At 34.2% G+C, this 20,139-nt stretch overlaps 2 protein-coding genes and 1 long non-coding RNA gene across 8 annotated transcripts; 1 reads left to right on the top strand and 2 right to left on the bottom strand.

The window, feature by feature from the left end:
- Window positions 1-657: 657 nt before the first annotated feature.
- On the bottom strand, window positions 658-6,726 carry LOC145088404 (regulator of nonsense transcripts UPF2). The gene is made up of 18 exons (XM_079026758.1): window positions 6,493-6,726; window positions 5,985-6,148; window positions 5,762-5,843; window positions 5,481-5,683; window positions 5,060-5,404; window positions 4,877-4,981; window positions 4,495-4,622; window positions 4,237-4,410; window positions 4,075-4,156; window positions 3,728-3,976; window positions 3,421-3,618; window positions 3,222-3,323; window positions 2,881-3,132; window positions 2,567-2,785; window positions 2,312-2,482; window positions 2,035-2,220; window positions 1,515-1,946; window positions 658-1,446 (listed from the first exon to the last, which is right to left on the bottom strand). Exons 2-18 carry the CDS (start codon window positions 6,045-6,047, stop codon window positions 943-945), a joined length of 3,495 nt encoding a protein of 1,164 aa, XP_078882884.1. The 5' UTR covers window positions 6,048-6,148; window positions 6,493-6,726; the 3' UTR covers window positions 658-942.
- A 1,842-nt stretch (window positions 6,727-8,568) lies between these two features.
- APO3 (APO RNA-binding protein (DUF794)) lies at window positions 8,569-11,176 on the bottom strand. Of its 4 annotated transcripts, XM_079026756.1 has the most exons (6): window positions 10,780-11,176; window positions 10,631-10,682; window positions 10,335-10,455; window positions 10,087-10,246; window positions 9,569-9,999; window positions 8,569-9,456 (listed from the first exon to the last, which is right to left on the bottom strand). In XM_079026756.1, exons 5-6 carry the CDS (start codon window positions 9,970-9,972, stop codon window positions 8,640-8,642), a joined length of 1,221 nt encoding a protein of 406 aa, XP_078882882.1. In that variant the 5' UTR covers window positions 9,973-9,999; window positions 10,087-10,246; window positions 10,335-10,455; window positions 10,631-10,682; window positions 10,780-11,176; the 3' UTR covers window positions 8,569-8,639. The 4 variants fall into 4 exon arrangements, with proteins under 4 accessions (XP_078882882.1, XP_078882881.1, XP_078882880.1 ...); XM_079026755.1 differs by lacking the exons at window positions 10,087-10,246; window positions 10,335-10,455; XM_079026754.1 differs by lacking the exons at window positions 10,087-10,246; window positions 10,335-10,455; window positions 10,631-10,682 and having other exon boundaries at window positions 10,780-11,175.
- Window positions 11,177-14,342: 3,166 nt separating this feature from the next.
- On the top strand, window positions 14,343-17,166 carry LOC145088402 (uncharacterized). 3 transcript variants are annotated; one of them, XR_013701100.1, is made up of 4 exons: window positions 14,343-15,224; window positions 15,980-16,069; window positions 16,221-16,317; window positions 16,804-17,166. It is a non-coding gene; the product is annotated as an uncharacterized LOC145088402 (long non-coding RNA). The 3 variants fall into 3 exon arrangements; XR_013701099.1 differs by having other exon boundaries at window positions 14,343-15,420; window positions 16,221-16,307; XR_013701098.1 differs by having other exon boundaries at window positions 14,343-15,420.
- Window positions 17,167-20,139: the final 2,973 nt, after the last annotated feature.

Below are 20,139 nucleotides of genomic sequence, written 5' to 3'. Positions count from 1 at the left end.
TTATAAATATCATATTATTTAGAAGCAAACCGATCATGATAAATGTCCTTGTTGGTTGATGGATAGCTCACATGTACATATCAACATTACTAAGAATCAAGATTACTAAAAGCGTCCACAATAGTGAAGAGCTTTTAAAAAATAAAAAAACCTATAGTGAGATTTTTTAATTCAAAGTTTTTTCACTTAGCTTGTTATTCCAGAAGCCTAGCCAATTCGTATGGGACCCATAAAAACTACTAGTGAAAACAAAAAGAAAAGGCTTTTTTCAAACATCCATAATAATAGGTTTTTTTCAAACATAAAAGTTCTTGGAAAATTATATTTAAAAAAAAAAAAAAAAAAAAAAAAAAAAAAAAAAAAGAACCTTCTGTAATAGTTTTCAACTCAAAGCTTTTTTACTAAGCTGGTTAATACCAAGAGCTTTTTCATTTTCTGTTTTCATCTATAGATTTTTAACCAATTAAACTATACAACATTTAAAAACTACTAATAAAAAGAAATGAAAAAGTTTTTTTTTTATTGTGAGATATACAATGAGCTTTTGTATTTTAAGCTTTTTCATGAAAAAGTTCAAGAAGATAGTCTAATATACGGAGAGAAACCAAAACAAAAAAAAAACCCAATTAACATTTTGCATCGGTTAACATCCATCCATCAACTATGAACACATAATAATATAATATGAAGAGAACAAACCAAGTACAAGTATCCTTATGATCTCATCTGTTAAAAGTTAAAACTAAACAAAATATGATTATAGCATCCCGATGCTTCCTTCATAACCAGTTTCAGTTTTGGACTGTTTCACTTTTACCCATCGCCCATCTCTAGTCATGATAAAAATGAAAAGGGTAAAATATTGACAAAATATACACAATACACCCCACAAGACCACAACACTGGGCTAGAAAAAATACCGACTCAGTTTCACTTTCACTTTCACTTTCTTCTGCTATAATAGTATCCCCCGCCAGTATGATGGGGGTACCTATGACGGGAGCCCGACCTCCCGCCATGACCTTCCCAAGAGTGGCCTCTGTAGACCACTCTCCCCCCACCACTCTGACTCCATCCAACTGGAAGATTCCCCAAGGCATTAAGCTCCTCCTCTTCCCTATCATTATACTCCAAAACCAACCTCTTGATATCTTGTTTCTCTTCCAACTCTGCTGCTTCCTTCTGTTTAGTGCTCTGAACCAGAGAACAGTCACTCGGTATCAACATCTGCCTCGTTTGCTGTTTGCTCCCACGTTTCACCAGCACTTTCACCTGCACCTCCTTTCGCCCACCACCCTCTTCATACTCTGTTCCTTCATCCCCACTTTCACCCTCACTCACCCTTCCACTCCCATGCCCCTGCCCCCCCTCAAACACATTCATCGGTATCATCATGTTCAGTGTCGGCCGGGCCCGCAACTCCAGCTTCCTTGAATCCAAGCTTTCCTGTATGTAACATGTCAGGTCAATGTTTGAATAAACAGGGTTTAGGGTTCAGGGTTCAGGGTTTATGCCTGCATTAGAGCTCTAAATTCTCGGTCAAATTCGGCTTCTTCCTCGGGGTCAACCAACATGACTTTCTGTCTGACGTGGATTTCGTCATCCTCGTCAGAAGCAGGGCCAGCGTAATCATCCTCGCTGTCGCATGCATCGTCATCGAGCTCTTCCTCGTCATCGTTCCCGTCTGGATCCATGGTGCTGCCCTGAGATGCACTGTCGGATTCCAGTTCATGATGGGTCCCACCGTTTTCTTCTTCCATACCATTTGCAACAACAACCTGACCGTTGACTGAGGACGAGCTGCCCGACATGCTTCTTGGCTTTTCCTGCTCTGTGTGGTGCTTCTCACCTGACCGTTCATGTTCCTCCAGCTGAACCAGAGCAGCATCAGCTTCTTCAATGGTGGAATAACGAGTCATGTTTGGACGTAAATCACCAAACAAATCCTACACGTACATTCCTCTTTTCAGTTATTAATAAAATAAGAAAAAAAAAAAAAGTGAGTTTAATTAAAAGACCAAACAACCAACTAACCTGCAAGTCAAATTCGATATCTAGAGGAAGTGGACCTTTGCAGAGTATGTAACGTTGAAAATGAATCAGAAATCGATCCAGTTTTCTCTTTGATGAACCTCGACCAAAGTAATGCCCACAGGTCTCCAGAAGTGTGATGATCATCCTAATGCGAAAACAGTCTTCAGGTGGATCAAGCACATCTTGCTACAACACAACACAACAACAGGACATTTAATTAAATTAAAAACAATCCGTTAGTTTCTAAACCCTAAGCATATAATAAAAAGAATTGTACCTCTTCTGTTCCATGACCAAAAATGAGAATGAGATACAACGTATCAAAAACAACTGAAGAATCCACATGTTCATAATTGTATAGCTCGCCTAAGAATCGCATATGAGCAATTCGTCTTTGCTGCATTCCATATTCGTTTATCTCCAATCCCAACCTTATTTCTTCCAAAACCTGGAAATTAAAACCCCAATTACTCAGAACACAAAAATAAGTAATCAAAAGCAAACACAAATTTAAAAATAAAAATAAACAAACCTCATCGACTACAGCAACTGCAAACTCATCATGGTAGCGACTCAACCCAGCAGTTAGTGAAGCAATCAGGTGAATTTGACCGTATTTTCCTTTATGAACCTTCAAAAAGCATTTTAAAAGATAGGGTTCACATTCACTCCATGGTAACTTCCGGAGTTGTCTCAATACATCTTCAATTGAAGACTTGTCAAGGTCTGTAAAGAGTAGCTTTCTGATATACTGCAAAGGTTATATAATTATGTCACGTGAGTATTGAAACAAAACAAACAGTAATAATGCAACATCATTAAAAAAAGATGAAAAAAAATTATAACCTGATGTAAAGGGGGGCGAATTTTGGAGACTCTTGCAGAACGTTCAGGTGGTTTGCATAAATAATAAGCATTCTCAACAAGAGTACTATGACGAGGATCCAGATTTTTCACATTTTTTAGACGCATTAGAATCTCCAACATGTTTGCCATGCGTACATTAGTATCAGGGTAACGATAAAGATATCTGCCACATGTCTCCAGAAGATTGCAGGCGACATCTATGTTGTGATGGGTAAAATCGTCCAAACATGCCTGTTCAAAGAAATAACAACCTACTTTCATCGATTTGCTTATTATACCATATTTTACTTCCGTTTTCTTTCTTTCACAGATTTTAGTACCTTTAGGCAGCTGAAAACGAGCCCAGCTGGTGCGATTTTGAATTTACAAAGCTCGCCGATAAACCGAATGTTCCTGATCTTTGTCTCGATGTTCATTTGATCCTGTTGTGTATTTATTTAACGATGAGGATAAGCGAAAAAGATATGTTATTATTATAAGTGCACTAAGAAGAACTGAAGAAGAAAAGAAAAGAAAAACCTTTTTATTTATTAGAGAGTTGAATTCTTCTTCCAAATACAGCAAGAGCATAGAAGGGACATCCTTCATACAAGTTGACAGTGTGGCAACCATTCGTGAATAGTAGGGTAACAGTTCCAGAGATGTTCTGGGCACATTGAACAAAGCACGAACGAGTTTTTTGCGGGAAGCTTTTGAATTTAAATAACAAAATTCCACCTGATTTTTAAAAAAAAAAGTAATTATAATAAAGAAAAAAAGAGTTTAAAGAATGGAAGTAGAGAGAGTCTGTAAGGAAAATTTATGTTATGGAGGGAAGAGGACTTACAGTCAATTGGTCAATTAAGTCACGGCTCACACAGCCAGGAAGCCTCTGTATTAAGCCGTCTAAGTTGGTTCCTTCAGGACCTCGAAGCTTCTCTTTTTCAATTTCAGCTTTTATTTCACCATCTTTTTCTTTTTCTTTTTCTTTTCCTTTATCTTTTTCGTCATCATCTTTCTTTTTCTCACTTACAGATGTCTCTGCAGTGTCTTGGGCAGCAATCTGACCTTGATCAGACTCGGGTGTTGTTGAGTCCTGAATAATATATTTATATCATGTCAATTGAAAACTTTGTTACTATTTTTTTTTATTTCAACTGAAAACAAAAAAACTTTTTTGTTAAAAGAACTTACACTTGGTTGATCTGATGCTTTTGATGACTGATCATTTCCTTTCTGCTCCGCTTCACCCAATAATACAGCAGGAACAAATGCCCTAAAAACAAGAAAATTTGTGTTTTTTTCTCATTTTTACACTTTGTGGTTTTAAAATGTATTATAATAACACTTGCATACCTGAGATCAGGTAAACATTCATAAAAACTTTTTGTGTCTTCATCATCCCACAAAGCTTCAGCAACAGAAGCCTCTTTTCCAGTACCAGGAGATGAGACATCATCACCTGTTGTAAGCCTCGTGTGACCATCCTCTGGCATCACAGGTGGTTGCATATCAAGTGCTTCTGCTAACCTAATCACCCCAAAAATTTGAACAAAATTAAATATGTATATGTCAAAAAAGGATATAAAAAAATTAAGTAAATATTTTACTTACGCAGAAACACCTCGATAAAGTTGATCATAAGATTTGCGTAATTTTTCATATGATGAAGCATTTTCCTCACTCAGCTCCCCTTTGGCATTTAAAATCTTTGCATTCTCATGCTCCAGTTGTCGAAGTGACTTCAATTTAAGAACAATTTAATTAAAAAACTGTTCATATGTACAGAAGGATAAATACCATTATACTTTAAATTTTTCATTATAATTGTTTTGTAGTTGGATAACATTGCTATAACTAGGTAAATTTTTCAAAACTACAATACTGTAATAGAGAGAAATGAAAGTAGGATTCTATGTTGCTATTTCTTGCATTTAACCTACAAACAGAATCCGGAAAAACAATAGTTAGGTATTAAATGATTCCCAATACTTACAGTGTGTTCAGACCGAAGTAGCTCAACTGCAGCATCATGATACGTATGAAACGCCTTTTTAAACACCTTCTTCTGATCTGAAGTGATATTAAGCCCCTTAAAAAACTGCAATCAACATTAAATCATATCACTAAACCATATTGATTGAAAATATCCATGATCAATATTAGAACCAAAATGCACCTCTTCAACAAGTTCTTCTCCAGCATGTGAAAGTCCTATGAAGTACCTTGCCTGTCTAGCAAAACTAGCAAGAAGAGACAGATTTGTATGAGCTGTGTCTCTATCCTTTAGGTGTTCTAAACTCGCAAGATCCTTAATGATGGTTATAAAAATTCCAGTATCTTCTATAACTCCATCAAAAAACAGTTCAAGTAGAAGTTTTAAAGCGCTTCGCTTTTTCAAGGCCTTTAAGTTTCTGTCTGCATCTACATCCTCTGAAGATTTCCCAGGAAAGAATGTTTTCATAAGGCCTTGGACCAAAGTTGGAGAAAAATCTTTGTATCTTTGATGAAGCAATGAACAGACCTGATTTACAGGAAAATAAATAAATAAAACTCAAATTGAAATGTGTGATGATGAAGCATCTGAAAAAGGTGGTTACCTGAACTGCAGCCTGTATGTCTGAACTTTTTAACTTGGCATCACAGATTGCAGCCACTGCTTCACTAACAAATTTGCTTAAGTTGACATTTTTTAATTCATCCATCAGACTTTCACGCTGCTCTTCATTGATTTGTTTAAGTTTTTTGATAACTGCTGTGTTACGTTTGATGCTAGAGTCCAATGTTCGCAAGGCACTGGAGTCTGGTGAAAAAAAAGTTAAAAAGAATTTCAATAATCAATTCACAGAAGCTTAAAAAAGAAGCTTGAAAGACTACTAACCAGGTCTTTCAGGATTCAAATTACTCTGACGAAGAGCCAATTTTGCTACTAAGGATTTCTTTAATTCTTCACGGCGTGATACCTGCAACAAGAAATAAACAGAGTTGATCTGTGGACATAATTGACTTCAATACTCATTAAAAACGTAGAACAACATGACCACTTTCATCACATCTTTTTGTTATAAAAAATTTATACATTTCATACATCAGAATCTTATTACCTCATCATCTTGCTTGCTCTGGTTTTCACCAACTCCATGGGAATCATCATCAGGGTGTTCCATAACAGTTAAAGAGCAAAAACTCGTCCAATAAAGATCAGAGTTTGAGCTACCAGTTGTTCTGATGCAATTTTATCGCCAAGATCCTTCAACTCCACAAATACCTACATGAAAAGCTCAACTAATTCTCAGTATACAAATTCACTTCCATCTTTCATTATTCGTTTATATTTATGCACAAATTAATTAACTGATAGCAGCATTAAAAAACTGAACCACATACAGCTACAGTGTACTGGCTCGTTCACTATACCTGTATACCATGCTTCTATAACGAAAAAGGAGTGCGTTGCATAATTGGCGATAAAAATAATTCAATTAGTACAAGTGAAAACACAGATACGCACCGAACTCAGAAAGACCATTGATAAAATCTACGACTGTAACCCTAATTTGTCAGGCAAGTGCCATCCGGGACTCTAAAATTACAGAAATATAGAAGACATACCTCTTGGGGGGATCCTTGAAATCCTCTATCGTTAGGGATGTGTCGTTGCCTTTATTTCACCGTCGTAGCAATTGTAATAGAAAGGCTAGGGATGATCATTGAGAATGCTAAGATTTAAGAGGGTGAAATTAGGGTTCTTATTTGGTAACGAAGGTGAAAAATAAGATAATTTTCTGTGAGCAAGTTACGCGTTGTATGTAATGGAAAGTGGAAACGAAGTACAAAATTTATATTCGGAATTAATGTCTAATCATTTTATAGTCTTCCATCGTCAAACTATATAACCTTCAAAAGATATACAGAAAAATGCAAGAATGGCCCATAACTTATCGGTTCTCAAAAAATTATAATCTCACTACCCCCAAAAAAAATAATAATAATAACAAAAAAATAAAATGAGTTCACTACAAAAAATAATAATAATAAATAAAATTATGGTTTTACTACAACAGAATTTGATTATTGAATATTCTTTATATCCCTCTCAAACTTAATCTTTTTTGTATTTAGTCCATACCAAACTCGAAATTATTAATCCACCTCTTGAATAATAATAATAATAATAATAATAATAATAATAATAATAATAATAATAATTATTATTATTATTATTATTATTATTATTATTATTTAATATGGATATTTGAAGAGGAAATCAAAACAAAATCTTGAGGGTTTCGTGTTAAATCTTGAGATCTAAACGCAAAATCAAAACAAGATCTTTAGGGATTTGTTAAATTTGGGGTCAACAGATGGAATCGAAGTTGGGTTACATGTGTGTCGATTTTTAGGTTTTATGGGTGCATCAATTTTGGAGTATGTTTGAGATCATGTGTATTGAATTTGAACCCAAATCTTTATACGGTTCATCATCGTGCATGTGCGTGTTGAATCGGAAAGAGATTGAGAGAGAGAAAGAGAAATGTGTTCATATATGTTGAATTCAAACAAAATCTTTAATTAATTGAAAACGTAGTTGAGACAAATTTACGATTTTTATTTGCAGGCCTAGACATGGTGGTGAACTACCTTTTTGGTCTCAATGTGCACCGGACAATGGTGACATAGTGGTGGTCAATGGTAGAAGGATAGTTCGGATGATAGTAAAATGTTAAAGTTTTCTCTAGTGTCTGTGTATGAGTGAGTGATGGAATGGTGAATAGTAAGATATTGTGGGTTATTTTTATATTTTTAATTACTTAATAAATAATTTAAAAAGATTAAATTAAAAGGAATAGTAATCTTTTTTTTTTTGAAGTTTGGGAAGGACCAAAACCAAAATGTATCCGATTTTAGACAGAGATACAAGTCCAAATTTATTTCGAAATGAAGCCACAAAGATCATTCTTACATTTTCTCAAAGATATATATCTATCTTTAAAGCAAATCATTATATATATTAAAACCACACAACCTTAGCAATAATATAGTTTTGGAGTTTGAGATTAGTATGTGTTGTCCTTTTCTATTGGTATTTTAAAGGGTCACGTGTGTTTTCTCTGTCGTTGTGTGAGAACTAACACGACATTAAATTACGACCCTAACAAAACGGGTCATATCACTTTAGTTCACATTAGATCCTATTAAAATTATCAAATATATAAAATAAGGATCTAGTTTTCATATGCTTGATTTACAAAAATAAACTTATGCTTATACTACAGATAACATATGCTGGTTTTAGTCCAAATCTATTTTGTCTAAGTTTTCATAAGGTCACATACCCATTTATCATGTCATCTCATCACGGTTCTACTTATCATTCGCTTAGATCCACCAAAATACCAATGAGAACATATGTTATTTTCTTATTTTTTTTCATACTAAAAATGACAATAAATACTAAGCCAAAAAGAAATAAATAAAACTTGCAAGTATATCCATCACGAGTATCAAAATTGAGACATTACATAGAATCGTTTTTTACTCCGTATTATCAGAATTGTAAAATCAAAGCCTGGTTGAAAAACCTCACCATAATGAACTGTTTCTTTCATATAAGTTGTAAATTATAACCTCAAAACTCAAATGTCATAGATCATGTCCAAATTTCTAACGCTAAGGAATACAAACATATAAACACAAGAAAATATGAAAATGATATTTGATCATCTACATCCATATGTTCACAGGATAAATCGAATTCATCATGTAACAAGATCCAATTCATCACGACACGGAGGAACAACATCTAATCTCATCATACTCCTATACTCATCCGGGACCCGTGCCCCCGCTTGCACACACATCTCCACAACCGCAGGAGCCTTCCCATAATACCTCTTCAAATCATTACAAAGTGGGACCTCACCCGCCACGTCAGCAACATGCCACACGTAGTTCGGTCCCACCAGATCAAAAACCGTTGCTTCCTGCCACGCGTGCATACCATTTCGAGACTGATGTTTTGACGCCTTACACATCCTAACTTTATGCCCCTTGGGACCCACCTGAACCTCCGGACAATACCCACATGTATGCACTTTATATCTCTCCATCATCTTCTTCGCCCCTGATATCATCTCAAACCATGAATCCAACACCATGCTACTTACTTCCCTTATATTCAAATCACAATTCCCTAAATCGCCCTTGGGTTGCAGTTCACTGTTCAAAGAACAATCCAAACTAGAATCAACTTGAGTATCCTCAAAATCTACAATCCGACCTTCGATGCTATACACGGGTCTTGTTCTTCTTTTTGTGGGGTAGTTTTCAAGATTCAATCCGGCTTGTATGCAGAGCTCAACAATGGCGGGAAGTTGTTTAAAGGAGCGACTTTCATTATGTATAACTCTTGGCTTCCCAACACGATCATAAAGATGGAAACATTTTGGAAAATAAATTACATCGTGTACCCTTCCTTTTCGCCACATGTGGGTAGCATTTCGAAGACCGCTTTTTGGACCGCTACATGTCCTAATCTCGTGCCCGACCTGACCGATGTGAACCTCAAAACAATGCCTGAAAACCAATACAGGACATAACAGAACAGATCAGGTTGTACTGTATTTGACTAATAGCGATGATAAATTGACAATAGGACAAAAGTTGTATTTTTTTTATTTATTTATACCTGCATCGAAGAACTGGAATGACATTCACGAGCTTTGATAAACCGAGTAATATCGATTCTCTAGCTTGATAAACTTGATGGGCTACACTAACGAGTTCTGGAACAAGTAGGCCGTTTTCCGGGGGGTCTTCTAGTAATTTACATGGTTGTGCCTTTCTTGCTTCTTTTTCTTGCTTGGCTCTTTGAACAAGAATTTTCATGGGTGTTGGGTAGGGTTTTCTCTCGGACTTGCTCTTGGGAGGTTTTGGTATGTCTGCATATGAATGATCTCTGGTTGTGGTTGTGTCTACTGTTGTTAGGGTTCTTGAGTGACATAAATGGTGGGTTGGACTTGATTGGAATTTGTTCAGAGAATTGAAATGAGAGAGAATGGATGATGATGATGATAAAGATCTTCGGTGCATTGAGTAATTCGATTAATGATGAGATACCTGCAACAAGAAATTATCAGATTTATTAGATGTGATCTTCACACTACTAGAAAACTTTATATTCTTCCAGAAACTGAAGAAGATAACCCTATATAAATGCACATATATGATGTAGAATGTAAACCAACGATCCATATTTCATAATGCAAGAAAGTTGGGCATGATAATTCATAAACACCCTTTAGGAGTTCATCTCTTATATCTACCCCTCTTGCCTTTGGCATTACCTAAAGTGTATCCCAGTTCCCTATGAGATACAAAACAAAACAACTATTATTTAGCAGTTGGAGAAACCTAAATTTGAGAGAGAGATTCCATTATAAATGATATTTTACAGAGGATGTATAGGCATTGGATTCATAAATATTGATAGGCATTGGTGTGCTCAGAGGATGTATATGCATTGGACTCATAAGTCTTGAGTTCTCTGACCTCCAAATGCAACTATGTGATTACCTGCACATGTTGGATTCTTAGAGATTGCATTTCAAATGAAACAGCAACAACACAGGAACATCAAACACTTGGAATCCATTGGAAATTTGTTATACCACCCAATACGTTTCGATCTAGTCTTTAGGCATAACATCAAACACTTGGAAGGCATAATGAAACAACACATAACACTTACCAATTTCCAGCAATAAAGATTAATCAAACTCAGGAAAGATGTATTTTTTTTTCTGAAAATATGAAACAGCAGCAACATATGAACAAAACATAAACATTACTTCGAATTGAAATTGAAACGAGAAAGATGTAATTTTTTTCGGCACTTACCAATTTCCAGCAAGAAGAGTACTAAGCGGTTGGGAGTAGCGATTGGGACTATTTAGGAAGAGCTAACATGCATACATGATAAGGATTGGTACTCTTTGAAGATCTTAACTTTTCTTAAACTCGCTTTAAGTGCTAAATTCTCATTTTTATCTCCCAATGAAGTTTCTGATGCTTGATTTTGAGTTTGAGCACCAATTTCACCACAGTCAAGATCAAAGATATTTAAAAATTGAAGACGTGGGAGTTGTTCTTCTGGATGTGTGTTCCTGTGTTTTTCGGTTTTTCCGATGCTTGATTTGTGTTGCTGTGTTTTTTCAATTGAGTATGGTGTCAATTTATGACAAGGACACCGAACTAAATCGGGTATTCAAAATTTGAATTGGTGTATCTCTAGATTCCATATTAAAAAACACAATGTGGTGTAAATCAATTGTGAAATTGACACGATTAAACGATTAAGCATGTGGTTGTCGGGTTTTGTGTTTGTCGTTTTTATCGTGTTATATATCTTTTTAAGTGTGAATGAAATACACTAATAGTTATTTAATATTATTTTTGTCGTGTTGTGTCGTGTTGTCGTGTTTTAATTGGTTCGTTTTCGTGTTAATGAAAAAAAAAACATGACATCGTGTCGTGTTCGTGTTACACAAAACTTTGTCGTGTTAGACAAAAACACAACACGACTGCCCGATTTGACAACCCTAACCATCATTGCTAGATTCAGTGTTCTAAAAGGCGCGTCATGGCGTGAGGCGTGGTTTCGCCGTTACGAAAAGCTTCATAACGTTGCTGTTAGGCGTGGCGTGTGGCAATGCGTGATATGGCGCACCATGGCGTGTTATGGCGCGTGTTTTTTCTTTCGAGACATAATTTTTTGCTCTTTGTTATGTCTTTTCAAATCGGAGATACAAGTATTGTGGTTTTTGTTAACTTTTTGTTATTATTTATTGATCTAACACTTCTAAAAAGCAGTTATATTTAATATAAATTTATATTTATGTGGTAATATAATTTTAAATTAATACAAAATCGCCGCCTTACATCACGCCTTGAAAAACGCCATGACTCGCCATGACTCGTTAAGCTTGAGGTTTGACCTTGCCGCCACGCCACGCCTCACGCCATTTAGAACCTTGGCTAGATTGCTAAAATTAACATTTTGCTAGATATTAGAAAATAAAAAATAAAAAAAAAAAGTTAAAATACTATAGCATCCATACCAAGATATTTAGGGTTGGTCATACAACTAATTTAACTAGCAGGAATCAAGTGTGCGCCTTTGGTGTTGTCTTGCATTTAAATGATCATAAATATTTATGTGGAAATTGTCACTATGTGAGGTATGTTACTATGTAATATAGTATTTATTTATATACCCATATTGAAGCTATTCCACATCATAAGACCTGGACAAACTTTCGTTGGAGGAAAGCATAGAAACGACAGTTCAAGTCGATACCTCTTAAGAGAGTAGTTACACAGGTGTCAAGAAGTAGTATAATTCGTACCTTTAGAATTGAACCTGATTAAATTTTGTTAAATACATAATGAACCCAGAAAACTCGCAAGCCAAAAAGACACCGCTTGTATATGTGGGGTGAGAGAGACGAGAGATTAAGGTGACGAGTGAAGAAAAGTCCGACTAAAACCAGAGAAGTCGCTGTAAATCCAGGCAGCCGACACTGAGGCAAATGAGGTGACATCGAGGGTGGATGGATGGTTGCTTCTAATCGAAGTTGAGAAAAGGATAGATAGAACGGTGATGACTGGAAATGGCGGTGGATAGAGGAAAAAAAGTAGAGACAATCAATCAGTTGTGGGATGAGTTTTGGGAGTAATGGAAGCAGTAGGAAGGCGGTGTAATAGTTGATTGGATATGAGAGACGGTGCACGGACTAAAGTGTGAACCCTTTAAAATAGTGTGGACAAACCAAAGAAACGAAAATAAGATGGCAAAAGTATAAAATCATAAAACTTTGGTGGCAAAAGTCAGAAATCAAATAGATTCATGTTTCCCAACCCTTTTAGCAATTGATATATATATATATATATATATATATATATATATATATATATATATATATATATATATATATATATATATATATATATATATATATCAAATCGACAAAGTCCAAAATTTTGATATTTAAATATTTAAATCTTGACTTTAAAAGTATGTTTGACCAGAGACCACGCCAATGTAAAAAGTATATATCCAAAATAGAATTCCAAATGTTATATATTGTTAAATTTATTATTTTATGTTAATTTGGAAACACAAACCAATCCTTTTGGTCTCATAATCGATTTAGTCCTTATATATTTTTTTTATTCAATTAAGTCCCAAATACCGGTAATCGTATTCATTTTAACCCTCTGACCCGGTCAACAGATCATCCATCTTTCAAAAATTACATTTTTGGCCCATATTTCGAAATTTATTTTAAATTTGGTCCAAAATTTATACTTTTGGCCCAAATTTTAAATTTTGTTACAAAATTTGGTTCAAACTTTACCCTTTTTTCCTAAATTTTAGAATTTCATTATGAATTCATTCTAACTTTAGTTTTTTTACAACTTTTTTTCTCAAAAAATTATTTCTAATATGTTTTTTCTTTATAAAATCATATTTATACAAATAAAAAACGGATTTTCACATAAAAATCTTATATTTATAAAAGTTTTTTGTATATGAAATATCTAGTTATAAAAATATATATTTATTAAGTATATAAATATATACAATCTGTTTTTATAAAAAAGATGTATAGGGGCTAAATCGATTATTAGACCAATATATAAGGACTTTATTGCAGTTTTCCCTTATATGATAAGGCTATCTGGAGTTGGGCATTATTCGGGCATACTGACGTGAACACCACCTTAAGGGTAGCGCAGTCGGCGTCGTTGTCATTGTAATTAAGCATGGTCCGAATTACACTTGCAGACGTCTCCTGCTATCTATCTCTCTAATCTTCTCCTCTTTCTCACTCCGAATAGCCAAATATGTTGATAGTGATTTGGCAGTGTCTATCATCTTGTAACCATCCAATCATTTTGTAATTTCATTCATTTGTTCACCATGGTTTGTAGGGTCAATCCTCTTGTAAGTTGTAATTGTCCAACCAATTTGTAAACAAACTAAGGGTCAAAATTGACTTTTTTAGTTTTCATGCAATTAAGTTTTCTAATTGATTTGGTTATATACATATATATATATATATATATATATATATATATATATATATATATATATATATATATATATATATCCACGTTTTACAGGTGCTATATATTGTATGTAAGAAGGATATATAAACGATCATCATTGGATGCACATCATCACATTTACATCTCCTCCATTTAAAAAAGGAACTATCGACCAATTTTTATTCCATAAGCACTAACATTTGGTTAATTGGTTTCATTAAAGAGGAGACATACGATTCTTTACTTTAAAACTTTTAAAGATTCTCATCACTCAACATCAAACACTCTAGTAACCACATGCTTAAAGTAACAACATCATAATATGTTCACACTTCACAACACACTTACAATTTGTAAACTCCTTTGACTATAAATACCCATGATCACCCACACCCACACCCATATCCCCAACCGATCTTAATATTATCTTAGAACTAATTAAGTGGTTTGTTTGACCAATGGAAAGTCAAAGCAGATTGGTTGAAGTTAAAGGCAAAGAAATACGAAGAGTTGTAAGCCTTCCACCAAGAAGAGGCGAAATTAAAGCCAAAATTCTTGGTCATATCATCAAGGAAGTTAAAATCTCTACATCAATGAAGACCCCAAAATCTCTTTCTTCATGTTGTTGATTTTCTTTTGAGGATTGATTGTTTGGATATCATTTTACTTGATTATATCTTACAAGTAGATAATCTTTTAATTTGTTATATTAAATTAAGAAACCGGTTGTTTGTTTTCTGGCAGATAATCATGTGTGCCCAATTAGGATCGAAATAAAACTATAATGTAATATATCTTAGTACTCAAGAGTCTTAACGTTTTTTCACTAAATCATGACTTTAAAAAAATTAACATATAACTTTACTACTACACGTTGTTATGGCTACCATTCCTATGCCAAAATTTGGAGTTCTAAAAAAGAATTAAATTGGTAAATCCCTATCCCTATCTAATAAAAGAGTCTTGATTTTGCCTCATGTCACTTCCACATCCATATTCCTTCAAACTGAAGTGACCATAATGCCCTTATTTTGTTTAAATTTCGTAGACAAATAATTTTCCACCGATTTCATTTAAGATTAACATAGTCGTGGTTGTCGCTGAAACCCCTACATCAAAAAAAAAAAACATCGTCGTTTCCCTCTCTTCCCTTCCGCGCTTCTCCGTTTACGGAATGAAGCAGCGACCAATGTTGTTTCCTCAAAGATTTGAAGCGGATACATCGAAGACAGGTATGTTTTCTTTAATAGTTTGCAATTTTGGTTTTCATTTTGAACTGATTCTTGACTAAACCCAACAAAACTACATGTGGTTTAAGCTAAACAGTTGGTCTCCATACCACCGCATCCATTATCTCCAACGAAAACCCTAAATCGACAATCACCACCGGCTCGATACCGTAACCACCACTACGACCTAACACACCATGTAACCCCAGAATTATCTCACCATCTCTTTCTATATGTATGTTAATATTCAAACACCCTAATGGCAGCAGGAAGCACCACTATTGTCACAACTTCATCATTCTTTCTTTTTTGCTAATCTAATGTTTGATTTTGTCTAATTTCATTAGTTATATATATATATATATATATATATATATATATATATATATATATATATATATATATAATGAGAACACCTAAAAGGTTGAGAACGGGTATATTCAGTTGGGATTTCATTTATTCATTTGTGGATAAATGATAAATTTTTATGCACAATCAACATGAATATTCTTTTTCTTTTCAATTGAAATTAAAGACGTAAAAATTTATCATTTGTCCATAAATGAATACATGGAATCACAAATGAATATATTTTGTTCTCGCGTTCTCAACCTTTTTGGTGTTCTCATTTGATCCTACTCCTATATATATATATATATATATATATATATATATATATATGAAGTCCTCTTTTTTATTCTATAATCATCTTTATGTCTTTTTATTGAATGTAAGTGTTTTTCTTCTTTGAAATGAAGGTTAACCTCGCTATGTTGCTGATAGTGTCATGTTAGATCTCTATGTTGTTTGTAAGATGGCATTTCGTGGCATGTTGTTTCTAGAATGAGGTATGTATCATCATTTTGTTATTGGTAATGTTTTTTCTCACATGGAGTTTCTTTTTTTGAAGATAATAAGTTGCTTGTGTCCAAATTTCATCCTTTAGCTTATGTTGTTATTTTCAAAGATTATAAACATGATATCATTTTCTGATAACAGGTTAAAATGTTTGGTGACATTAAGTAAAACGGGAGGAGCATGATTGGATGACCCTACAAGGAATCAAACATCCTCTTACATTTACAGGTCACAAAATGTACTTATACTCTATAATAGCAATAAACTTTAGATTATTGTTTATTATAGTATTCTACTTTAAAAGTTGGTTGCTATTCCAAAGGATGTCATAATAATATGCTTATATTTGAAAGTAAAATTCTGAAATTGTACATAATGTAAAAACTTATATTTTCTTACTATGTTGCATCAATCCTTGAGGTACAACCTAAAAATATATTTGCTAAGCAGCCACTGAAAATAGGTTAAGAGTGATTCTTCTTTTTATGTTGAACTTAGTTTATTAGTGATTTTGTTTCCTATTGATTGTTATAATTATTGCTAAATATATCACAAATGGATAGCTGAATGTGATGTCTAGACTATGATATTTGAACTCATTCATTTTTTGTTCAACTGCATGACATCATGTTTTATTCTTTTTGTCTAATATTATTTTTATGGCATCATGTTTTATTCTTTTTGTCTTATATATTTTCTAACGTGTTGTCTCACATCTTGATAGGAGTTGAGGAAAGATTGAAACTTTGGAAGTGCTCAAAATAGACCCTTTGGTTTGTTATGAAGTTCGCGAAATCATTCTTGCCAAGTAGTGTAGTGGTTTCAATATGTGCCTACCGAGCATATTTTTGGGTTAGATAATTAAATTCTCAAGCGTGTGGTGTTGGTTTTAAAAGTGATTAAGGTTTAATTTTTTATTATTAAATTTTCTTGTTGTCAGAATTTTATTTAATGGGCATGGTAGAGTTTTAGATGAAAAAAAGTTTGTGGTGGGATCATAAGTGGCTGCTTTTTTGGCAATTGAGATTAAACTGTGAATGTTTAAAACAACCGAGAAATATACTATCTTTGAATGTGGTTTTATTTACGTTTAAGGATCAAATATCATTTTACATTTGTGGAATTTTGTGTACTTTACAAACATATTATATTCTTATGTTAACTCATAAGTATGTATATGCTTCAAATGGACAATGCATCGGACAATGCATCGCTAAGAAGTTACGACGCAAGATGGTTGACATAGTGCTAGTCCGTTGGAAACATACGAATGGGCCGAATCTCATTTGGGAAACAGAGAGTGACATGATGAGTCACTATCCGCATCTGTTTGCCGATGCATGATTCCGAGACGGAATCATCATAAGGGGGAGAGAATTGTAACGTCCGTGTTTCAGGGCTAAACAATAGTAAATGAGGTAATAGTCTAGGTCAACTACTGTAACTCTTTTTGAATTAATAAAGATGAGTTATTTAAGTATTATGTGAATTATGTGCATTTATGTGCTTATTACTTATTTATAAATATATAATAAATAAAGGATAAAAATAAGCGTCAAAATTAAAGTGTCAGATAAACCCGATATCTTTACATAAAGTTGTAGTGGTCGAAACAAGGATTCCGGATATATAAAGAATGCCGAAATCCGAGTTATAACGAAGAAGTTATGACCCGTCGAAGTTTCGTGGCAAAACCGGCACGGCACCGAGGAGCATAAAAAGTGAATTTACGATAGAGTGATTTTTAGCCTTATCAATCTGAACAAAAGTCTTAGAATATGTTAAACCGAGAGTGTCCATAAAAAGAATGCCCAAATCTGACTTTGAATGAAGAAGTTATGATTTTTCTAAGATTTAGCATAACAATGCACAGCCCAGAAATTCGAATTTTAGATCGGTTGATTTTCAGCCAAAATAATCTAAATGAGAAATGAAGATATCGCTAATAGGATTTAAACGATAATAAGATAGTCGAAAACGGAGCTCGTATGCGAAAGATATGGACGAAGCTTAGTCCATACTCTTCGAGTGCGGCGAATTCGATACAGTTTTGTAAATCCGAGATAGAAAGAGAATTAGCCAACGGGATCTAAATGAAACTTGTATTAGTCGTAAATACCAACGCGTGGATATAAATAACATCGAAAACGGAGCTCGTATGCGAAAGATATGGACGCGGCTTAGTCTCTACTCTACGAGCGCGATAAATACGATACAGTTTTTGTAAATCTGAGATAAAATGAGAATTAACCGACGAGGTCTAAATGAAAGTTGTAGTACTCACAAATACCAACGCGTGGATATAAATAACGTAGAAAATGGAGGTCGTACACGAAAGACACTGACGAAGCTTAGGGGCTACTCTACGATAAAATCCATATAAATAAAGGACGAATCATTCATAATTTCTTCACACCATAACCTTTCTTTCTCTCTCTAACTTCTCTCTAGCCTCCTTAAACCCCTCCCAAGTCTAGGGAACCTCCATAGCACGAGAAGGAAGCCCCGGAGCGTCCGGCGGCTTTGAGAAGAAAAACTTTCGGCTCGGAAACGCTGCTCTAGCGAAGCCCGGTTTTTTTTAATAAAAACCCGTTGTAAGTGAGATACACCTATGCTATTTTTAATATAGCTTCTAATTAATAATAGTAACATTATTTGGACCTTAAAATAATTATTTGGGCTATTATTATGAGTTATATAAGAGTGTTGTTTAACGCTTATATGATAATACGAATAGTTAGACTATTAATTAGTCGGGGTTAACGTTAGACTAAACCCTAGTGGTATTGATAATAAGTTTTGTCGAAGGAAATTGTTTTGAGAGTAACGAAGCGTTGTCTGAGTTCGGAATCACCACTTTACCAAGTGAGTGCATAGTCACTTTCATCTTACACATATATATGAAGTATTTAATATAAACTACATGCTATATGTGCATATTGTCTGAATACTTGTTGTAGGGGTGGGCAAAAACCGTACCACAACTAAAATTAACCGCATAAACCGCAACTGATAAACCGTAACCGCAATAGAAACCGATGGTGAGGTTTTCTGAATTTCAAAAACCACAAATTTGCGGTGCGGTGCGGTTATTAGTTTTCAAAAACTGCAAAAAAAACCGCACCGCACCGCATTTATTATATACAACTTTTTTTTATTAATTGTTAATATATTAAATATTAAAAATAAGACATGTTTCATGAATGAAAGATGAATAAAATACTAGAAGACAAAAGTATGGTGTTTTTTTTTTATGTTTTAACTTTGAAAAATGGTGAAATTAAACAATTTTAAGAAATTTATTGTTAATTACTATTAATTTGACGTTTTTAAATTATTAATTGTTTGTGATTTAAGTTAATTGTCTTATATATTATGGTATTTTTTATTATTACTAGTAATATGTTTGAACTCTTAAAACCGTTTGACCCCTAAACTATGGTTAAAAATCACACAAAATAACCGCACCAAATCCATGCGGTTAATAACCGCAACACAGAAAAAACAAAACCGCACCGCAAAAATAACCATCTAACCGCACCGCAAAAATAACCGCACCAAGCGGTTTTAAAAATGGATTAACTGCATTTGCGGTTAGTGGTGAGGTGTTAGACAATAACTGCACCAAACCGCACCGCGCTCACCCCTAACTTGTTGTATATGCTGATGAAAATTTTTTATACATGTTTAAATGATTTGAACTGTATATGTATTTTATATCTACAAAAATGTTGGGGTAAAACATGGGTAGATGTAATAGACGATGTGTGATAAAATGATCAGAGGCCTCGATGTTGTTGTTGTTGATTCTGTCATCTAGCGGAGTATGGATGATGACCACAGACTCTTCTAGACAGTCTAGTGGAACGCTAGCATGCTCGCAACCTGTAGGTGTTTGTGAACGATGTGTTCACCGGTGTACTCCATCCCCCTCATGGTTGCCTTAAGGACATTTAGTGTTCAGGAATCCCCTTAGCAGTAGTGTCCATCCCGATAATGATCCTTGGGGTAGGTCCCTTATGATAGGTGTGTAACAACCCGAAATATCAAGAGTAGAGTT

This window comes from Lactuca serriola, chromosome 2 (genome assembly GCF_051521515.1).
Source record: "Lactuca serriola cultivar US96UC23 chromosome 2, Lser_US96UC23_V15, whole genome shotgun sequence".
NCBI lineage: Eukaryota > Viridiplantae > Streptophyta > Magnoliopsida > Asterales > Asteraceae > Lactuca > Lactuca serriola.
Note: the sequence above shows the minus strand (reverse complement) of the source record. Positions and strands in the feature narration are given on the sequence as shown.

Bases quoted from the DNA above. Each gene is read 5' to 3' on its own strand.
- APO3 (XM_079026756.1), bottom strand. From the start codon at position 9,972: ATGCACCGAAGATCTTTATCATCATCATCATCCATTCTCTCTCATTTC. The intron at 9,457-9,568 runs GTATAAATAAAT...ATTGGTTTTCAG, and splicing joins ATTCCAGTTCTTCGATGCAG to GCATTGTTTTGAGGTTCACA.
- LOC145088404 (XM_079026758.1), bottom strand. From the start codon at position 6,047: ATGGAACACCCTGATGATGATTCCCATGGAGTTGGTGAAAACCAGAGC. The intron at 4,982-5,059 runs GTGCATTTTGGT...TGTTGATTGCAG, and splicing joins GAGAAGAACTTGTTGAAGAG to TTTTTTAAGGGGCTTAATAT. The intron at 2,221-2,311 runs GTACAATTCTTT...GTTGTGTTGTAG, and splicing joins TTGGTCATGGAACAGAAGAG to CAAGATGTGCTTGATCCACC.